This window comes from Cupressus sempervirens, chromosome 7 (assembly GCF_028749045.1).
Source record: "Cupressus sempervirens isolate cs-2001-9-10 chromosome 7, ASM2874904v1, whole genome shotgun sequence".
Classification (NCBI taxonomy): Eukaryota; Viridiplantae; Streptophyta; class Pinopsida; order Cupressales; family Cupressaceae; genus Cupressus; species Cupressus sempervirens.
The window spans coordinates 427,838,215-427,862,220 of record NC_143124.1 but is presented as its reverse complement, the minus strand read 5'-3'; the positions used below and the strand labels follow the sequence as shown (position 1 = coordinate 427,862,220).

At 34.8% G+C, this 24,006-nt stretch overlaps 1 protein-coding gene and 1 pseudogene across 1 annotated transcript; one reads left to right on the top strand and one right to left on the bottom strand.

The window, feature by feature from the left end:
- Positions 1-2,190: 2,190 nt before the first annotated feature.
- Positions 2,191-3,495, bottom strand: LOC149547358 (uncharacterized). The gene has a single exon (XM_089794126.1). The coding sequence runs from the start codon at positions 3,493-3,495 to the stop codon at positions 2,191-2,193; it is 1,305 nt and encodes a 434-aa protein (XP_089650252.1).
- Positions 3,496-21,531: 18,036 nt separating this feature from the next.
- Positions 21,532-23,577, top strand: LOC149547357 (putative UPF0481 protein At3g02645 pseudogene; annotated as a pseudogene).
- The last annotated feature ends 429 nt before the right edge of the window (positions 23,578-24,006 follow it).

The window sequence follows — 24,006 nt, the reverse complement described above, 5'->3', positions numbered from 1 at the left end:
TTTTCATAGTGTCTCTATTACATTCTTTCCAATATGCATGGTATCAAACAAAAGTACAATTTGTAGTTGCTCATAGTAGGGCAACCTACTAAATTCTTTGGGATAACATTTTAGTCACTTTGGAAGGTGGTGAGTATTGATGCCTTGGTGACCTCAAATTCTATTATATTTCAACTGCCATAGGTGAGGTGTCATTGTTTTTGGCTTTGATGTAGTCCTTCTTTCCCATTGAAAAGATGTTTTTCAACACTTCAAAACTTATTTTTTTGTGTGGAGGAAGTGTTTGTTCTCATCAAACAACTACTTTCTTAAACTTTTGGAATGACAAGATTTCATCTTTGGACCACACATTAAACATGTGACTTTTTTCTTTGTTTGAAGACCTACAAGATAATGATATAATTAGATTAAATATGTCAATTTTTGGAATTAGTATTATTGCATACAACTAGATTTTAGCATAACATACCAAAAAAACTTGTCAATCTTGGGGCATCATGAATTTTCCACACAAGAATTGCATGCAATTGAAATTTTTTTAATCTAGTTGATCTAGAGATATAATTTTTGCTTCTGGATTTGATTGTGTCAATTTTTTTAGCATCAACATTTCGGATCACACTCTGTGATCCATCATCAGGATGAGAGAATGCAAGAATGAAAAAGTGAGCAGATCAAGCCAGTTCAGGGGTTATTAAAGGGAAAAAAGAGGAGGGGTGCAGAAAGCGAGGTGGCTTGAGGAGAATAAGAATTTAAAAAATAAAATAAAATAAAATGGGGGATGGGGGGAGGATTGGACCCAAGAAAGAGAAAATAAGTAAAAGAAAAGATTGACACTACCTCTAGGAATTAAAGAACCCAAAAGAATAATTAATCAAGGAAAAAAATAAAAAATGAAAATAAAAAATTAATAATATAAAAGAACTAAGTAGGAAAAAATGGGTGGGGGTCAAGACGCCCCAACCATTGGGAAAAAGGGGGGAATAAAAAGAAAGAAAGAAAGAATATAAAGGAGAAGCTAATAAATATTAAAAAAAAAAAAAAAAAAAAAATTAAAATTAAAATAAAAAATGAAAATAAAAAATAAAAATAAAAATAAAAATAAAAAATAACAATAAAAATAAAAATAAAAAGAATAAGAACACACAAGAAAGAATACAGAATTTTACATATATATATATATATATATATGTGTGTGTGTGTGTGTGTAAAAATACTGAAAATAGAACTCTATAAACAATACGTATATATATATATATATATATATATATATATATATATATATATATATATATATATATATATATATATATATATATATATATATATATATATATATATATATATATATATATATATATATATATATATATATATATATATATATATATATATATATATATATATATATATATATATATATATATATATATATATGTATGTATGTATGTATGTATATAACTGTGTGTATATATACATAAAAACAATAAAAAACTAAACGAAGACAATTGAGGGAAAAAAGGTAGGGAAACTAGAGAAAAGAATAAATAATAAATAATAAATAATAAAAATTAAAAATTAAAAATGAAAGAACCAGAGCACACTAGAATAAAAACTAAAATAACACACACACACACACACAAAATGGAGTAGAGCTAAGCATAAAGAAGTTTTTTAATCAAGAAAACAGCTAACAAAGAAGAAAAAAAGAGAAAAAAAGAGCGAGAAAGGAAGAAAAAACCAAGGAACCAAGAAAAGAAAGGATGAGAAGGGTGAGGAAGAGGGGGAGAACAAAAGCTAGGGGAGAGTCATGACGAAAAAGGAAAGGATACAAGAGAGGCAGAGGAGCGTGCAAGACCAAGGACGAAGAGGAGAGAGAGGAAGAAAGGACGGGGAGGGGGAAGCTCAAGGATGGTGACGACTCTCCAGAGAACATAATAATGGTTGCCAAGACTGGCTCAAGGACCACCCATCATCTTGATTGAGATTAAGGGGATGGTGGTTTATTTCGATGGCTTCCATTAACTTCCTCTTGAAATAGTTATCTTCCTTGACAAGGATTTGGGTACTCTCTAGACAGATATGGTGTTTTGTGGCAGATGAGTGCTCTGCTAGAGCAGATTTTTGGACTCTTTCATGTTTGATGTCTGCACTATGCTCCCTAATTCTAGTCTAGAATGAGCAACCCATTTATCCTATGTAGGCCACACCACAGGAGAAAACAATCTTGTAGACTCCTGAGTCAAGAAGAGCATCCTTGGAGTCTTTAAGAGGGGGAACATAGTTGCGAACCCTAGACAGGGCCTTGAAGGCAACTCTAAGGCCCTTTTTGGATAGGATTTTGGCAATCTTTTGGGATATGCCATCAACAAAAGGAATGGTGACACTCAGGGGAGGTGGTGAGAAAAGAGGTTTAGGGTTGGCAGTAGTGAAAAAGAAAGACTTGGCTTGGTTAAGCGCCTTAGAAATTTTCTTATGCGAGTCTCCATTAAGCTTGAAGACTTGGTAGAGATGGGTCAACTCATGGTTTAAGTTGTCATCATCACAAATTCTAAGGGCTCTAAGGGTGAGGGTCTTGAGGATGCCAACCTTTTGGCTGGGGTGATGGTGAGAAGAAGAGTGGAGGTATAATTCAGTGTGGGTGGTCTTGCGATACACACTTTGAGCAAGGGTTCCATCTGCCTTCTTTATGAGAAGAACATCAAGGAAAGGTAAATGGTTGTTCGACTCAAGTTCCATCGTGAAGGAGATGTTAGTGGATAAGTTGTTGATGTGCTTGTGGAACTCCACAAGCTTGTCTTGACCATGTGGCCAACACACATTTGTGTTATCCACATATCGCTTCCACCATCTGGGTTTAAGAGGAAAAGAGTGGAGGGCCAATTCCTCAAAGCGCTCCATATAAAGGTTGGAAATGACCGGAGAGAGGGGAGAACCCATAGCCACCCCGTCTACCTGTTCATAGAAGACACCTTGGAAGGCAAAGAAAGTGGACCTCAAACATAAATCTACTAAGGAGGAAATTTCTTCACCCATCTTTCCCTTAATGATGTCAATGGAGTCAGGAATAGGCACATTGGTGAAGAGAGAAACCACATCAAAACTCACCAAGATGTCATTTTGATCCAACCTGACATCTTTGGTGAATTGAACGAAGTGGCTAGAATCTTTGACAAAAGTGTCAGAATTTCCCACCAACGGGGAGATAAGCTTGGCAAGATGAGATGCCAACCAATATGTTGGTGACCCAATGGTGTCAACAATAGATCGAAGCGGGATGCAATCTTTATGAATTTTTGGAACCCCATAGATGCGAGGGGTTAATTCTTTAGATGGGAACAATTTTTTCTTAGTGGCCTCATCAAAGGAAGAATTGGTTACAGCAGTCTTGACAAGCTTGAGAATCTTCGAACAAGGGTTACGAGGAAGGGTCCTGTAGCTCTTTGAATCAGCAAGCAAAACTCGCATTTTGGCGACAGAATCATGCCTGTTCATGACAACAGTGGCATTACCTTTATCAGCCTTGGTGATGACAATATCATGGTTGGCAACTAAATTTTTGAAGGCCCGCAACTCAGCTATGGGGAAGTTGAGTCTGGGTGGCTTGGCACGTCTAAGGGCAACCGCACAGTCCTATCTAACCTCTTCCGCCAAATCAGAGGAGAGGGAGTGGATAGCTTGCTCAATGTCAACAAGAAATTTAATGTGAGGAATAGATCTGGGAGCACAGGCGAAGTTAAGACCACGCTTCAAAAAATTAAAAGAAGGACGGTCAATAATAACATGAGATAAGTTAACCACAAGCTTATCCTCCCAATTGTGCACGGTGTGGTAAGAAAGAGAAGGGTGAGGCAGGAGACCAACACGATCACTTCTAGAGTTGGCAACAAGGTTCATGGGATGACCTATAAGATTGACGACAGGAGGGAATGCATCAGAGCCGATAGGAAGATGGGGAGGCTCCAACTTAGACGTCACCAAAGTGGGGGACATAGGAGCAGGAACCACATTATCCAAGAGAGGGGCCTGCATGTTGGATGACGGGTCACTGGCTTGCAGGGTGACAAGACTCGCATTAAAAGAGAGAGGGGCACGATGGGATGAATCCACAGGAGAGTTAAAATGTGAAAAACCATCTGGCTGACAAGGAGCATTGGATGAAGGAGCAACAATAAAGTTTATCGGGTTAGGGGCCTTTACGCTAGACAAGGGCTCACACTTGTTCAAGGTGACAAGACTTGTATTAAAAGAGTTGGGGTCTTGATGGGATGCACAAGAAGAAGAGTAATAATGAGAAAAGCCATCAGATTTAGAATGAACGTCAAGAGAGTCAGAGCGGTTGGTCGATGTACCTGAACCATCCAAGATGAAGCTGCTAGGTGAAGATGACCATTGGGCGAAGTCACCGACAAGGCAGGATGCAGATCGAACCTAGAGCTCCAGCGCAGGCAACACATCATGGACTCAAGACACTGAAGAACAGCATGCTTGCGGACAGGGACTACTTGCTCCTTCCACTACCGATTGGTCTGCAGGAGGTGAAGATGGAGTGACTGCCGAGGCCTGCTGCGAGTTGGATAGCATAGGAACAGGTGAGGACGACACGACTGTAGGAACCAAGTTTCGGTTGGACAGTGGTGGAATAGGTAGAGTTTCCACTGCAGGGATACTGCCTGATAAGACTTTGCTGGCACAAGGTGCAAAATCTGGATGAGATATGGACAGCTGCTAATGCACGTTGAAGGATTGAGAAGAAGAATTCCAACACTCACCATGGGATTGCCTAAGAAGAGAACAGAACTTTAACTTCTGTCTTTGGATGCAAACTGCTTGACGTCCCATGACACGATTGTAAGAGGAGGTGTCCAAATGTACCCATAGGTTAGGGTGTAGTACGGTGGCCAACTCTAGATGGAGTGGCATCAACCTTGCATTGAGATAGTCAATGGCTCTCCTAGTGGACTGGATGACTGATCTAAGGAGGGCGAGGCCAGCTCGCATTATTTATAGAGTTCTATTTTCAGTATTTTTACACACACACACACAGATATATATATATATATATATATAATTCTGTATTCTTTCTTGTGTTTTCTTATTCTTTTTATTTTTATTTTTATTGTTATTTAAAAAAAAAAAAAAAAAATTTATTTTTTTTTCATTTTTTATTTAATTTTTTTTTTTTTAATTAAAAATATTTATTAGCTTCTCCTTTATATTCTTTCTTTCTTTCTTTTTATTCCCCCATTTTTCCCAATGGTTGGGGCATCTTGACCCCCACCCATTTTTTCCTACTTAGTTCTTTTATATTATTAATTTTTAATTTTTTTCCTTGATTAATTAATCTTTTGGGTTCTTTAATTCCTAGGGGTAGTGTCAATCTTTTTTTTTACTTATTTTCTCTTTCTTGGGTCCAATCTTCCCCTCCCCCATCCCCCATTTTTTTTTTTTTTAATTTTTTTTATTCTTATTCTCGTCAAGCCACCTCACTTTCTGCACCCCTCCTCTTTTTTTCCTTTAATAACCCCTTAACTGGCTTGATCTGGTCACTTTTTCATTCTTGCATTCTCTCATCCTGATGATGGATCACAGAGTGTGATCCAAAACATTGATGCTAAAAAAACTGACACAGTCAAATCCAAAAACAAAAATTATATTCTAATGGATTGTGGAAATCTAATAAGATTGATTGATCTAGAGATATCATACATAGTTAAACCATTCCATAACACCAACAAATCATCAATAAGAGGCACAATATATACATTCATATCTTACACTTGGTACTTACCTAGTTGAATGAACAACATCATTGATTATTGTGGCCATTTTACTCCAAGAATTATAATTGCATGTAAGTAAGAATAAAATAATTAAATACCTAAAAAAATCATTTTCAACATGATGTGCTCCCTTTTTATTGGCATCCATGGAGTAAGGTTATTGTTGATAAAATAATAGGCTAGACCAGGTAAATAAATCTCATCTCTCCATATTGATTGACATTGTTAGTTGCCAGAGAAAACTTGAGATTTCAAGGTTCTTCCTTAAAGTGTGGCCACTTTTCCTCTATGTCATTAAATTTTGACCCTGTTGGATACAATTGTTCAATTGTGTGTTGTCTTTGATGTTACACAAATGTCATATTAGTCATCAGATAGAGTCTACCAAGCTCGGTTGGTTAGCAAGGCAAAAGAAAGAGTCTACTAAGCTTAGAAGGTTAGCAAAGAAGGTTTACAATGTCTACCAAGCTCAGTTGGTCAGAAAGGGAAAAGACAATTATTATCGAGGTTTCAAGGTTAGCAAAGGAAATTTAGTTCTTATTGAGCTCACTCAGTCATCAAAGGGAAATATGGCAGAAAGAGTTCTTAACGAGCTCTCATGGATAGTGAAGGAAATTTAGTTCTCACTAGGTTCACTCGACAACCAAAGGATTTTGCAGATTTTGTAGTGTTAACTAAGTTAATATGGTTAACTCAGGGAATTGATTTTAGAAGTAGTGCTTACTGAGCAGGGTTCACCAATGAAGGATTTCACTACTTTGTGAAATAAAGTTTATTTGTTTAATGTAATATTTGTACCCAACTAATGTATGGTTTATTGGTAAATGTAACTTGTGAATGAGCTAACTTGATAATCTATATGGTATATATAAGAGGTCAGGTTGTGAATTCTACCTAAGTAATGGATTGGATGTGATATGAATGAGAAGAAGGACTAATTATTGTGAAAGAAAATTTTGAAGGATGATTAGAGATTATTGAGGAGTGGCAAAGCTATATTTGATCGAAGAGAATCTAATGGTACAGAATAGAGATCTGCAATCAGCAAATTTAGTTGCATCATGTTCAGGTCAATTCATTGTTACTCTCTAACCATTGTAGTAGTGATTTCAAATCTCTTAATAGAGTTGGTTTAATAGCCATTTTGTAAATCTTTTAACAAGGTGACATTTTAGTTGAATTTTTCTAAAGACCTCTAGCAAGACCACTCCTAACAGGGTGATTAAATCCTCTAATAGGGTCACACCTAACAGTGTGTATTGTAACCTTTAACATGGTTGGCTCCTAATAGGGCTCACTTCAAAAGAGTGAAAATTGGTAGCTAGTTACTTGGTGGTTTTTTCCATATTGGGTTTCCACGTTAAATTTGGTGTCTCTTGTGTTCATGTTATTTACATTTCCATGCATGTTAATAGTTATGAAAGCTCAAAGATTAGTAACAAGTTAGCCTACCAAGTTACAACATTTGTGTGAGTGTTTACCAAGTGACAATAGTAACTAGTTATTTAGGACATCTAAGGGATCTAGATTTGTTTTTTTGGTAACTGATTCACCCCTCCCCCCCCTTAGTTACTTCATTTATAATCCAAACAATTTTTATCAAATATTTTTGTGCTTGCAAGAAAATATTTCAAGGATCTAAGCTAAAGATCAGGATGTCTTACAAGAGGGGAATTCCAAGACTCAATAGGGATAACTTCTCAACATGGCAAGGATTGATGAGACTTCATCTAGATTCTATTGGTGATTCAGGGCTGAAGTACCTTGATGAAAAATATGTAGAACCTACTGGTACATTATCTTCCAATGATATTGCTGAAAAGAAGACTCACAACAACATGATGATAGATATTGCATCTCCTCTAAGTTATAAAGAATATGATGACATCAAGGATTGCAAAACTACCTTTGAAATGTGAAACAAACTGAAAGAGATCTATGGAGGTGATGATAATGTGAGAAGATCCAAAGTAGAAATTTTGAGAGGAAAATTTGATCAAATGAGGATGAGAGAGGATGAAAACATAGCAAAATATATTGAAAAAGTCAAAGCAAGTGTTAGTGCAATCAAAGCATCTAGATGAGATATCAAGGAGGAGACAGTTATAAGTAAAGTTCTTAGAAATCTACTTCCTATTTTTGCAATCAGAGTCTCTACAATTCAAGAAAGAAGATGTGAAGCAAATCATAAGATAAATCTAGAGGCCATAGTTGAAAGATTGACTGCATTTGAGCTAGACAACTATGATAATTATGTTCTAGCTACCAAGAACATTGAATCAACATTTGAAGCCAAGCTTTCACTCAAGGAGAAAGGCAAGAAGATAAAAAATCCTTAGTTAGATAGTGATGAAGAATCATAACAGAGTTCAAATAGTGATCATGAGGTGGTTGAAGCTCTGCTAGTAAGGAAATATTCAAGAGGCAAAGGGAAATACAAAGGTAAGGTTCCTCTAATCTATTTTCTTATGAAGAAATTAGACATATTGTTGCTAGGTGCCCAAATAAGTAGAACAAGGAAGAGAAGAAAGGTCACAAGTGTAATGGAAAGAAAGACTTCAAATCATTCAAAGATAAAGGTAAGAAAACATGATTCATGGCTAAAGATTTTGATGAAGAAGAAAAAGATGAAATTGTTTACATTGCTGTAAAGGATGAATCTGATAATGGTGAAGAAATGGAACTCATTTCTCATGAAAGAAAAAATGATACATGGATTATAGATAGTGGTTGTTCTTATCACATGAGTGGTGATAAAACTAAGTTTGTACATTTTGGAGACTATGATGGTGGTAGTGTAAGATTTAGTAATAATAAACCTTGTTGCATAAAAGGACAAGGAAAAATCTCACTAACCAAAGAACTTGTATGTGATAATGCATATTGGGTAGAAGGACTAAAATACAATCTTATGAGTGTGGAAAAGCTACTTAATAATGGATTCAAAGTGAAATTCATGCATGAAAAAGAAAGACTACTGGATGACAAAGGGAAGCTAATTGGATCAGGGACTCAATCAAAAAGTAATTTTTTTTTATCTTGAACTTGGTGAATGTTCATTTTTCATTGCTCAAGATGAAGAAAGTTAGTTATGGCATAGGAGGTTATGTCATGTGAACTTTGATAACTTGGTAAAAATAAGTAAATTCAGGAAAGTAAGAGGCATTCCTAACATAAAGAAACTTGAGGTTGGTCTATGCAAGAATTGTCAAATTAGCAAGATGGGAAACACTAGATTTAAATGAAAAAACTACGAGTCTGATGAAATTTTAGAAATTGTGCATACTAATTTGTGTGGACCTATTATCATTGAGAGTTATACTAGTGAAAAGTTCTTCATTCTTTTTGTTGATGATTACTCAAGAATGATGACTGTCATGTACCTAAGAGAGAAATCATAAGCATTTGAAAAGTCCAAATGGTATTTGGCCAGAGTAGAGAAGGAAATAGGAAAATGACTGAAATGTTTGAGGTTAGACAAAGGTGGTGAATTCATTTCACATGAGTTCAATAACTTTTGCATTGAAAGGGGAATCAAAAGATAGGTTTCAACACCTGAAACTCCTGAACAAAATGGAATAGACGAAAGAAGGAATATATTTGTCATGGACTGTGCAAGAACCTTAATGATTGAAAAGAGCATTGCCATCAAATACTAGAAGGAATCTATTAGCACTATAGTTCATACCTTGAACTAAGTACAACTAAAGAAGGACTCATTCAAAACCCCCTATGAGTTATGGTATGGCTACAAACCTAATGTAAGTTACCTAAAAGTATTTGGAAGTAAATGTTATATTTTGAAAGAATCTAGAAAAGGTAAATTTGATGCAAAGGGTGATAAGGGAATATTTTTGGGATACTCTTTCAAAACTAAAGTATATAGATGTTTGAATTTGTCTTCTCAAAAAGGCATAGAAAGAGCACATGTAAAAGTTGATGATTTTGTAGAAAAAAATGAAGAAGAAAGAAAACGGGAACATGAAGACTACAGGAGATTTGTTTTCATTTAGCCTAATACAGTGCTAGGTACACCTATAAATCAAAAAATCTTCTACTCTAGAATCTTCTATAAATGAGTTGTAGGAAGTTCAAATCGAGCTAATGCCTACTGAGTTGTAAGGATACAAGTTGCAAATAGATGCTACCAAATCAACAGTTACCAAGCCAGAGCAACTAGAACTAGAACCAAAAATTGAAACATGGAAGGAAAACAATACAAGTCATTCAAAAGGCAAGGGTCCTGTGCTAGCCAAGCATGTTAGGAAGCATCATGCACCAGATTAGATCATTGGAGATAAATATAAAGGAACAATGACAAGAAGTAAATTGAAAGGCACTTGTTTACATGCTGATTTTGAACCTAAGAATTTCAAAGATGCATTAGAAAATGAAAGTTGGATTGAAGCTATGAATGAAGAGATATAACAAATAGAGAAAAACAAAACATAGGCTCTTGTACCTAGGCCTAAAGACAAAAATGTGATTGAAACAAAGTGGGTATTCAGAAACAAGTTAAATGAAGATGTTAAGGTGTCAAGGAACAAAGCTAGATTGGTATACAAAGGATACTCTCAAGAAGAATGTGTAGACTATGGAGAGACTTTTGCTCCTATTGCAAGATTAAAAGGTGTCAAAACCTTACTTGCATATGATGCATACAAGGGATTCAAATTTTATCAGATGGATGTCAAGTCAGTATTTCTTAATGGTATACTAGATGAAGAGGTTTACATTGAATAGCCTGAAGGTTTTGTTGATCCAGACAAAAAGGACATGGTCTACAAATTACATAAAGAATTGTATGGTCTAAAATAAGCCCCTAGAGCATGGTATGAAAAATTCCATAACTATTTTATTCAGATTGGTTTTCAAAGAACTGATGATAATAGTAGCTTGTACATCAAGGAAGGACCAGATAATAAGATTTCTTTGGTAGAAATATTTGTAGATGATACCTTGTGATATTTGTAGAATTCTTAGAACAAATGACCAAGGAATTTGAAATGTTAATGTTTGGTGAGATCAAATTCTTTGTTGGTCTTCAAATTCATCAAAGTAAGAATGGCATCTACATCACTCAATCTAAATACATCAAAGAGATACTGAAAAAGTTTCATATGGAAGACTAAAAACCAGTTGGGACTCCTATGTGTACTAGATAGAAACTTACCAAGGACGATGAATCAAAGGAAGTGGATTAGACATTGATAGATCTATGATTGGAAACTTGAAATATGTAGTGCACACAAGACTAGACATTGCCCTTGTAGTAGGAATTGTAGCAAGATTCTTAGCAAAACTAAAAGAAAATCACATGATGGCAATCAAAAGGATCATGAGATATTTGAAAGGAACTGAAGATTATGGATTATGGTATAAACTTGGAGAAAATATGGATTTAAAAGTGTTCACTAATGCAAATTGGGTAGGGAATTTTGATGATAGAAAGAGTATAAGTGCAGGAGCTTTCTTTCTTGGAAAGAGATTGGTTTCTTGGACAAGTAAAAAGAAAAACTGTACATCCCAGCCCACAGCAGAGGCTGAATATGTTGCAGCTACAATAAACTATTCAAACATTGTTTGGTTCAAACAATTATTGGAAGATATGAAGCAAGAAATCAAAGAACCTATTGTTATGTTTTGTGACAATACAAGTGCAATTAACCTATCTAAAAATCTAGTGATGCATTCAAAAAACAAGCATATTGTTATAAAGTATCACTTTGTTAGAAAATTGGTATAGAATAAGGAAATCAAATTGGATTATGTCCATACAAAGAAACAAATTTCAGACATATTCACAAAGCCTTTACCTAAGGATGCATTCTTGTATCTAAGAGGTAAGTTAGGGGTCATTCCCCTATTTAAAGCTCACTAAAATATAGTTTTAGTGATGCATCAACAAAAACAATATTGAAGATCTATTAGTTGATGTAGGAAAGTAATGAAGACATTGCATATGAATTAGTACTTAAGGTATAGTGACATTAATTTTGAAGTTGTGTTGTCTTTGGCATGTGTTGTCAAAGAGGGAGAGTTTAGTGTCATATCTTTTTGAAATTTGCAAGAAAAAAAGAGTTTTTGTTAGAGGGAGAGATTGCTATGAAAGAGGGAGATTACTTTATTTGAGGAGTTTTGTATAAGAGGGAGAAGCATTCTGTTAGAGAAGACTTGTTTTCAAATTTCATTCTGCTATGACATGTTGTGTTGTGAGGGAGATTGTTGGATACAATTGTTCAATTGTATGTTGTCTTTTATGTTACAGAAATGTCATATCAGTCATTAGACAAAGTCTATCTAGCTCAGTTGGTCAGCAAGGGAAAAGACAAAGTCTACTGAGCTTAGAAGGTTAGCAAAGAAGGTTTACAGTGTCTACCAAGCTCAGTTGATGAACAAGGCAAAAGATAGTTGTTGCCGAGCTTTCAAGGTTAACAAAGGAAATTTAGTTGTTATCAAGCTCACTTGGTCATCAAAGGGAAATATGGTAGAAAGAGTTCTTACTGAGCTCTTATGGACAGTGAAGGAAATATAGTTATTACCAAGTTCACTCGACAGCCAAAGGATTTTACAAATTTGGCAGTGTTAACCTAGTTAAGATGGTTAACTCAAGGAATTGTTTCTAGAAGTAGTGCTTATCGAGTAGGGTCATCCAATGAAGGATTTCACTATTTTGTGAAATAAAGTTTATTTGTTTAATGTAATATTTTTAGTTGACTGATGTATGGTTTATTGGTAAATGTAACTTGTGAATGAGCCAACTTGGTAATTTGAATGGTATGTATAAGAGGTCAAGAACTGCAAATTCTAAGTAAGTGATGGATTTGATGTGATATGAATGAGAAGGAGGACTGATTATTATGAAATGGAATTTTGAAGGATGATCAAAGATTATTGAGTAGCAAAGCTATATTTGATTGAAGAGGATCTAATGGTGTAGAATAGAGATCTGTAATAAAAGAAAATTAGTTGCATCATATTTAGGTCAATTCATTATTACTCTCTAACCATTGTAGTAGTGATTTCAAATCTCTTAACAGAGTTGGTTTAATAGCCATTTTGTAAATCCTCTAACAAGGTGATAGTTCAGTTGAATTTTTCTAAAGACCTCTAGCAAGGCCACTCCTAACAGGGTGATTAAATTCTCTAACAGGGCCACACCTAATAGTGTCTATTGTAACCTTTAACAGGGTTGGCTCCTAACAGGGCTCACTTAAGAAGAGTTCAAATTAGTAGCTAGTTACTTGGTGGTTTTTCTCATATTGGGTTTCCACATTAAATATGGTGTCTCTTATGTTCATGTTATTTACTTTTGCATGCATGTTAATAATTATGAAAGCTCAAAGATCAATAACAAGTTAACCTACTGAGTTACAACATTTTTGTGAGTGTTTACCAAGTGATAGTAGTAACTAGTTATTTATGACATCTAAGGGATCTGGATTTTTTTTGTGGTAACTGATTCACCCACCACCCCACCGCCTCTAAGTTACTCCATCTATAATCCCAACAGAACCATCTGTAGATATTTGAGCAGTGCCATCTTGACTTCTATTTCATGCATGGTAATCCATAAATTATGCCAAGCTACTACACCTAAATAATTGTTTAAGATAAAGAATAATGAAGATATAATGAAGAACCTTATAAGGCACCTTTTTTGTCACTTGATCATCTTGATATCTACTTGTATGGCACTCAGGGCATTCCCTTGCATTTTTTTTTCTTTATGAAAAATTACATGATATTGAGGACAATCATCTATTGATTGATACTCCATTCCAATATGTTTCATAGTGGCACATAATTCTTGGTATGAGTGAGGGAGAATATTTGATGGTGTTAACAAATAGTCACCTATTAATCTATAGCAAAAATAATACTTGTTGGTATAGACAATTTTAAAGGTACACATTTCACCTTTTATAGACTATAATGACATAAATCACAAACTTTAGCATATGTGACATTGCTATGTTGGATAAACCATTCATAACCTTCAAACTTAACAACAACAATACAACAAAGAGAAGATTTGATTGGGATCCTTCATAAAGGGTCATGGTTGCCTTCTCAAGTAGAGGTATATCATGGATCAATGAATTCATAGCATCATTTTCAAATATTTTTTAGCACATGGTCATCAACATCCATGGGATCATGATTATCTCCTTCAATACTCACACCTCCATATTCCTCCATATTCACACCTCCATGTTCCCCCATATTCACACTTGCATGTTCCTGTAAGATGTGTTGGTCCATATCATGTACTACCCTAGGGAGATCAACCTATATTAAAATAATGATAATCAAACCCCTATTCTATGGTTGATAAGTATACTAAGTGAAAACAATATAAAAAACAACATACCAATTGATCATAATCAAATCTCCCTTTAGTGTGACCATTCTCCCAACAATGTCTCTTAGTTGTTTTAATTTTGATTCTTCTTGTCTTTAAGACATTACAATTCTTGGAAGGACAATAACATCTGTCATCGCCTAGTCTTTGAAAGTTTAGAAAATAATCTAGAAATTGTCTCCCTATTTTGATCAAACTCCCTTGTATTATCTGACATGATCCTTCTTTATAGAAATAACTTATTTGTGCATCCTTATTGAGTTGGTTGTACTTAATGTTTATATCTGGACATATGGTTTCAAAAGCTATATTGGTCATGTTGTACTTAATGTTTATATCTGCACATATGGATTTGACAGAAAAATTTGGTGTAATTAATGTGTATATATGCAAAATATATTGGAAATGTTGTACTTAGTGTTTATATTTTTATATTTGGTTTTGAAAGAAATATTTGGTGTTCAAATAGTACAATTTGTTTTACAGAATTATTTGTTTACAAGAAAATGCACCTAAAGAACTATTATCTTAGAGGCAAGAACATGGTTTTGAAATAGTACAAACAGTGCTTGAAATGAGACATCTACAAGTGAGGGTGTTGACCAATCTTGAAAACTTGAATGTTGAATGAAAGCTATCGAGGATCAAGCACATATGCTAGAGTTACAACACAATGTGAAGTTGAAAGCTATCAACGATCAAACACCTATGTCCGTTTTCCTTTATCCCCTTCCTCTTCATTCCTCTTGTTTGTAAGTCCTTGTCACTCCCTCCATTCTTCTTCTTGTTTTGGCCTTCTTGTTTTCTTGAACATTTAGGGAGTTTTTCACATGATTCTTCAGTAGTTCATATTTCAATTGAATTCCTTTTTCCTTCAACTTAGTCGTCTATTGGTTTATCCATGTGCAAGTGAGTGGTGTTAAATATGAGTCATTATGGTGTCAAAACTTTATCTTTGTTCGACCAAACTATAGTAGGAATTACATTCTTTCTTGTTCTCTCATAATCACCTTGGAAATAGCATCCACATTTTCTTAAACCAACATAGACTAATATCTTAAATGTTGGTTTCTTAGATTTGTTCATTTTAAACATTTTTCTGGTTTTGTGTATGTTCTTTATCTACTTTCTCCTTTATAAGTTTGCGTGCATGGGATTTTTAAAGAAAATGAACCTCCCCAAAGATTCTTACCCTCTAATTTATTTGTTTTAAGATATTAAGGTATAAGGATTTGTCAAGATCACCTTGTAATTTTTCATGTATTACATCTATATTTTCTTTTCCATTGCTTATAAGAGTGTTTTAAGGTTGGCAATCACTTCAACAACCTTTGCATGGATTAGAGGTAATGTCATTGTGGTAGAGGCTTCTATAAGGGAATGAGCCGCGTGATTATGGCATTTACACAGAAGTAAAACTTTCTTCTTCAACAACTTTCACTCAACTCTTAACTGAAGTTATTCTTCCAGTGGTGTCAATAGCTGCTACAAATTCTTGAGAGCCAAGGGAACTTGAACCTATGCTACATTTTCCAAATAGATGGGAAAAGCTACTACTAGATTTAGTACTTCATAATATTTTGGATCATATAGTGATGCCCAAATTAATAGCACCAACAAATAGTGGGATCCTCGTAGGGAGACTATGCCAATAAATGCATGGTTACATCCTTGGTTTCCATTGTTGGGCCAGCGTATGGAACCTTTATATCCAACCATTAATTTTAAGTTGGGGAATCCAATTCATACCTGACATGCAAGTGATACATCTGCATATGCAATTTAATAACTATGAATAGATGTATTTTATCCTACTAGCTATGAATAGTTGATTGTTTAAATTATTTTCAAATGAAAAATTATTTCTCTGGTGTCGAGTAACCTAAATTCTTGCATCTCGGGCAACTATATTGTATCTTTATTTTTATATATTCTATAATAGATTTTTAATTTCTTTCTCCATATTTTTATGATGCACAGAAAAACCCATATCATCTTAGGATAATACTAAGAAAAGTGGTTGCAAATATATGAATAAAGAAATAAAAAAGGGGTTCAATTAAATAAATAATTGGTGTGTCCAATGCTATTTAATGAATTAATAAACTAGCCAATCATCATATACTTATAATGATCAAAGTATGCACAAAGTAAGATCTTGGTACAAAATTTTTTAGCAAAAGATAGAGGGAACAAAATTCAAATAGGGATTCATATGGTATCTAACTATAATTATAAATTAAAAATAATATCAAATACAACCCTATTTACAATGTAATATCATTTTGTGTGTTTTGTTCATCCCCACCAAAATTAATTACCTAGTTTTTGTGATGCAAACTTTTTGTTAGCCAATAACCTTTCTTTATTTTTTAAATTTGGGAAGTAATCTCATTGAATTGAGGATACCATTTTTCTATCCAAGTAGTATCAGGATAAGCAAAAATAGCTTCTAGAATTGTTGTTCATAGACCCAGTGGATATTCATGCACACCCAATTCAAAAGTTGCTACCATTAGATCTCTCTATTTTAGATAATCATATAAGAATTCATGTTATGGTGCTCAACCCATGAGCACTCTAAGCCTTATCTTATCCCATATGTTAGCTAGGTACATTTTATTTCTCCTTTGATTAAATCTAAAAAATGATTTAATCCTAAGATGCAATTCCAAAATCAATTCCATTAAGTGTTGAGATCATTGCAATTTTTTTTAATTAATGGTGGAACTTATTTTTTATGATTACAAAGGAAACTATATGAGTGAATGTGTTTCTTGATAAGCATCAATAAGCTAGAGAGTAAATACTCATCCATACCCCAAAATGATTGAGGAAATCAAAGGCTTAAGAAAATAAACAAATTAGTATATCTTACAAGTAGAAGATCACCTAGCATTTGGTTGAGCTAAGAAAACAATCTAGGGTTGAGAAAATTGAACTAATATTGCATAGCTCATACATTCAACTCTAAATTTATTTTTCTATTCAAAAATATAGGAAGAGTATGTATAGTAAAAAAGTCATTTTATGTATTCTATGTATTTTGTAATATCTACTATGATATTCTTTTGTAAAATTTCTTGCAAACTTTACCCATTTTTCATGGTTTGCATTATTTTTGTGTAGGATCTTGATGTAAGTCACCAAACATGGGTCGAGAACATTTTATTGTTTTATTATTTGGATTTTGGAATATGTATGAAGCTGGATAAATTTATCTAATGTGAAGATAATATGTAATAAGCACCTTAAAAATTTTCTCTTTGAATATATAAAGATATCTGGTGTGATATGTTTTTATAAAATTTATGGTGAACTCTACCTATTTTTCCTAGTCTACATTATTTTTGTGCACAATCTTGAAGTAAGTCACTTAGCATGGTTTGAGTGAGTTATATACTTTTATATTATTTGGATTTTGGAATAGGTATGCAGTTGGATCATTTTTTCTATTGTGCCTAGATAATATATAATAAGCACCTTAAAAAAGATCTCTCTAAATATATAAAGAGAAATATAAAGACGTACTTGTTTAGAAGGAAAGGAAAATAACATTTATATATGTATCTCTTCTCACCCTAAATTAAAATCATAGAGCAAGAGCACGTAGATCACAAGGGCATGACATGCCAATAAAATCGTAGAGCAAGGGCACAATAGGGCAATGACATTGTAGAGAAAGGGTAGGACAATGAAATGCAGATATCACGTGGGCACAACAACCAAATGCACTAATCATAAGGGACATGACAATGTTCACAACACTACACCTCTTTCACTCCTAGCTCACTCCACTTTCTTTGCATGCAACTCTCCACAATCAAAATCAAATGGAAAATGATAGTCATTTGTTTTTTGTTTGTTTATGTGCATGAGCGTGTCACAATTACAAATTACATTGTCATTGAAAATTGAACCCAAATGTTGTATTATCATGGTGTATTTATCAGAATAGAGCTTATGAATCTATGGAAGGAGTTATTTTATGTTATGATGCACGATATCTCATGATTGAGGGTAGATTTTAGATTTTCTAGTATTAGCATTTCCCCATATTAAATATTTTTTAGAATCATGATCTCATTGTTGAAAATAATTGTTTAGTTGTTTATTGTCTACGATGTTACACAAAATGTCATCTTCTTACCAATTAGTGTTTGTTGATCTCACTCTGGGAATGAAGACAATTTCTAGTGTCTGTCGAGCTTTTCATAGACGATCAAGTTCAAAGACAATATCTACCAAGTTCACTCAAGTACCAAAAGAAGTTTGCTAGAAGATAGTGTTTGTCGAGTTCACTTGGGCACCAAAGATAAGTTGGCATGGAACTAGTGTTAACCGAGCTCACTTGGTTACCAAAGGGAATTCAGTTTAGGATGCATTATTAACCAAGTTCATGCAGTTGACAAAGGAATTCTAAAGAAAGTCTTTTTTGAGTTAGTGTTGACCGAGATGGGATGACTAACAAAGAATTTTCTTGTATCAACATATTTAGTTTGATGAAATTATTTGTTAAGTCTAGCTAAGTTAAGGGATAAATATTGAATATTTGTAAGTGTATTCAAGCCAACTTGACAAGGCAAAAGATATAAGTATAAGGTCAAGTTTTGGGGTTGAAGAAGAGAAGCATGGGATTTAAAAGATAAATGAAGGAAGCGAATTGGAAGGTTATCAGAGTATCCTAACTTGATTGAGCTATAACGTTTTATCTAATCAAGGAGGATCAAGTATTCAAACCAGAATAGAGATTTGAAATCAGCAATTTTGTTGCATTAGTAATCAGGTGGTATCATTGTTACTTTCTAATAATTTTAGTAGTAAATCAAATATCTTAACATAGTTAGGTTAACCAGTATTTGCCAAATCCTCTAACAAATTGGCATCTCTAGATTGAAGTGTCTAAATACCTCTAACAAGGCCACTCCTAATAGGGTGATTAAATCCTTTAATAAGGTCACACCTAACGGTGTATTTTTTAACCTTTAATAAGATTGGTTCCTAATAGGGATCACTTTAGAAGAGTAAAAAAAAGTAACTAGTTGTAGTTGGTGGTTTTTCCCAATTGGGTTTCCATGTTAATTCCTGTTGTCATATGCGGTCATTTTATTTTCTTTATGATTCTACAACTATGTTAATTAAGGTTAATGACATTGAACATCTTTAGAAGCATTTATTTTAGTGATTGTTGAGTAACAATAATCCTTAGTGTATGTCGAGTGATTCAGTGCTAATCGGGTTACAACATTATTTTTCAATGTCAGGAGAGTTTGGTTTTGATTTATATTAATATTTAAAGGATCTGAGATTTATTTTTGTGGTAATTGATTCACCCCTCTCCTCTCAGTTACAACTCATTTCCAACACTTATATCTTTCCATTTGTTCTCCTACATTCTATGGAAGATAATATCTTTATGATTAGGGTGAATATTAAAAAAGAGAAACCATACACTATCCTACACTAGGCCTTTATGTATGAATTGTATGATTTCCATAAGAACCTCTGACCCATCTAGCCTATAAACATGTTCAAGTGGTTCTTCCTAATCTGGCTCTTTCTACTTCTACCCTACAAATTTCTACTGAGATGTTGTTTATTGTGGAAACCAAAACCTTGAAACACACACTCCATCATGAAATAAATAAAAAAGTAGAAGGATATCCAAGTTGTGGACTCAAATGTTGAAATTGAAGGTGGAGGAGGCAATCATTTAGAAATAAGAAGAAGAGGGTCAATGTTGTCATTCAACCTAAACTTGAGAGCCCCTTAACTCTAAATCAACCATTAGTAGAAAGTGAAAACTGTTGTAGAAAAAATAGAATCAACAAGAGCTCCTTGAGGAAATATGTTATAGAAGAGGAATAAGAACTTGTTAGTGAGGATAAGGGTGAGAATAGTAGTCAATTGAGCCCCTTTCCATCTCATGTCTTGGATACTCATAAGAATAATACCCATGATATATCGGGGGGTGAGAAGGGAGAGACTCTCACCTCCCCCAGATTCCTACATGAAAAGGTGATTAGGGCTTTGAGAGGGATACCCCACGCGCCCTGACTGGTGTTTAGAATCAAGATTTCAGGGTCACTAATGTAAACCTGAAGAAGCTGGAGGAAATGCAAGAGATCTTAGAATGAATGTCTGACGAGGTCATAAGGTTTTCTCTAATGATGATGCATTCAACTACCTCCATCCTTCCCCTTCTACATACGGAGAAAGAGAGCATGAATTTTGTGGTAGGAGTGGACACTACATATTCGTTGTATAGGTTCTTAGCGGATCATTGGCTCCAACTACTACCAGATAAACCTGAGTGGAGGGAGAAGAACAAGGGGAATTAGTTCCCCATTTAATTTAAAATTTATTTTTTGTTATACTTATTGTTTTAGCACCCGACCCATGAGGGTTTTGTTAATGGTGCTTTTATGGACTTGCATTTACTAGTCATAGTTTCCTTTATCATAGTTGGGACATTCCAGTGGGAGATTTTTGAAATTGAAAATAGAGCTTGATTAATTCGGAATTTTCCTGACTATTAGCTGTTTTGTAGTTCGTTGTTAATCACTATTTTTGGTTGCTTTCAATTTCAAAAACAATTAAAAATAGTTTATTTATTTATACCCAAAAAAAAATTAATTGTAATAATTATTTTAAATATGAAATATAATAACTAATAAAAGACACATTAAAAAATCTAATATTTATTTTATAATATCTTTTTACAAATATATATATATATATATATATTCTACAAATACTTCATTTCAGTTTAAACGTTTCAGTTTAAATTTTAAAAAACTATATAAAAAATTATTAGTTTTTATAAAGAAGTTTTACATTTCAAGATAATAGTTTATAACATTAATCTTGGATTAGACTAAATCTACAAAATCGGATAACAAACGAAGGAGAAAACTAATCCGACGCGTGTAACCGCCGTCCAAATGTCCTTGGAGAAATGTTCCGACGCGTGTAACCAACAATAACAAACGAAGCCAAAAGCTAATCCGACGCGTGTAACCACCGTCCCTTCAAATGTCCTTGGAGAAATGTTCCCATGTTTGAAATGCCAAACATAAGGCAATTGTGCTCAACGTGAATGCGTACTTGTCCCCTTTAAACTATTACCTTTACGCCGCAGAATAAGACTAAAAAGCGCTCGACCTGAATGCGTACTTGCCCTCTAAACTCTTGCCTAATCAGAGGAATACCATCTGAGAAAAACAATTACCCTAGCATTTTGAATAGAATTTTCTCCGTAACGCATGTATCATGCGAGGTAAAAAAATTGCCTTTTCGATTCTCGCCGGAAGTAGAGAAATTTCTGGGGACTTACGTTGAAGCCGAGAATGAGGTTATATATATGATCCTCTCCCTAGTTGCTTGTCAAATTTCGTGTTTGGATTATCTAATTTCCGTTCCCTGCCTGGTTAGTTGCCTTGATAAATCCGCTATCTGCTCCCAACTGAGACAACGGAACTAATGAATCCAGACGAAGTAAACATTGATCAAAATCTTTGGGTTATTCAGATTAAGGAAAGCGTCCAAACGCATTTGGAGCAAGAAGAAGAGAAGGAAATGGTGGCATCCATTTTTTGTGTGCCCAAAGAGCTCCTCACAATGAAGCCAGAAGCATATGTTCCGCAGTGCGTCTCCATTGGACCCTATCACCATTGGAGATCCCAACTGTGTGAAATGGAGAGATATAAAGTGGCTGCTGCGCGAAGATTTCAGAACATGCTAACCGGTGACTGCAACTTTGAATACGCAGTGGAAGAGGTTAAGAAGTACGACTGGCAAACCAGGAACTGCTACCAAAAATTTCTCGACTACAAAGAAGAAGCACTTGCATGGCTCATGGCGCTGGACGCGTCGTTCGTGCTCGAGTGTTTGCAGTTCTACACGAAAGGGGTGGATCACTCTTCTTCGCAACTGTCATCCCAGCTGAAACGGCTGGGCCATATTTTAGACCCAGCTCGCAGACGTGCAACCCACAATGCAATTATGAGAGATCTGACAATGCTTGAGAATCAGATTCCTTTGTTCCTTTTGCAGAAGCTGCTGGAAATCCAGCTGGGTTCTCAAGATAAGGCGGAAGAAAGGCTAAGTAATCTGGTGATGTTGGCCTGTGAAGAATGGTCGCCATTTATGTTGAAGACGCCGGATAGTTCGAGGCTGTGCATAAAAACTAGTGGTCACCTATTGGAGGTGCTCTACCACTGTATTGTCCCTTCAGCAGTCGTGGACGACACCTTCATTGAGAAGAATGATGACGGGAATCAGGCCCCGAAGACCGATTCAGCATACCTAAAGCGTGGTGTGAAAGCTTTATGGAGGGTTCTCTCCTCGTCTACGATCAGTCTAGTTGAACTTGTCTCCCTTATCTCTGACCGTGTCTTTAGAGGAAGGGGTGCCCAATTTGTGACACAGTTGGCTTCTGTGTTTGAAACTGTTTCAATTAAGAGTAATGTTGAGAGAGATGAGGACACGGGGGAAGAGGGAGGACAATATTCCTCGCTGGAAATCCCTCCTTCACGCGACGAGCTGGAAATTCCGTCCGTTTCCGAATTATGCTCGGCGGGGGTAAGATTCGTTCCAACCGAGGGAGACCTTAGCACAGTTCGATTCGAACCGAGCAATGCAACTCTTTATCTTCCCAGATTGAGGTTGGATTCCAACACAGAAGTTGTTTTGAGAAATCTGGCGGCCTTCGAAGCTTCGGCAGCGCCTGGTGATTTGGTCTTCAGTCGCTACACCGATTTCATGAACGCAATCATCGACACAGAAGAAGATGTTGGGCTGCTGAGGAGAAGAGGGATTATCTACAACCAGCTGGCAGAAGACGGTAAAGGAGCAAGCCTGTGGAACGGAATGGGTAGATGTGTTAAATTGACTCGAGTTAAGTATCTGGACCAAGTTATAGCGGACGTCAACAGGCATTATAACAACAGGTGGAGCGTGGCTGCGAACAAATCTGCAAACAATTACATCTTTAATTCGTGGCAGCTCCTCACTCTTCTGGCCACCGGGATATTTCTGCTTATCACATGCTTCCAGACTTTTTGTTCTTTCTATGACTGTAAGCGACAGTGAAATTTTGCACGGCTAGGCCAAGGAAGAGTTTAATTCTTTAATTCCGGATGCTGACGGCCATTTCTTCTCTTTGATATTTGATTAATTCATTTGCTCTAACGGGGTACAAAAGTTACACTTTTGGCGTGGTGGATTCAACTTTGCTTTGAGGTGTGCTGCCGTCCTCAAGTCTACTGCCCTCAGAGAAGACACATTAGAAATCATGCGGTGACAATGGAATCCAATACAATCTAATGTGAATTAAGAATGCTATAAGTTGAGATGAATCATAACAACGATCTCTAATAGACAAGTTTTGATTATCTTTGATTATATAAGTCATGACTATTCAATTTATATGTTTGCTTCTAACTATAGCTATATGTTGACAAAACAGAATGAGATTGTTTTGTCTAATATTTAATATGATGTCTATTTATTGTTTTAGTATTTTGACTTTTAGAATGTATGACAAAACTTTTCATAAAATAACATTATTAGAAAAATAATATGATAATTCTAATATCCTCTAAAATGAATCAAATTCATTTCTTTAAACTACAATCACAAATTTTAAAATCAATCACTATCAACATCTATTCAAAGAAAAGATTAGATTGTCATTTCCTTCACATTTTACTTTCCTCGTTGGTAAAATTCAAAACTCATAAACATAGTTAAAAGGCTAAATTTATTGTTAGCTTGTAAGAGTATATGATGCGATCTCATTTGGAAAAATAGAATAACAGTAAAAAATAAGAGAAAAAAGAACTTTCAGCTTGTTAT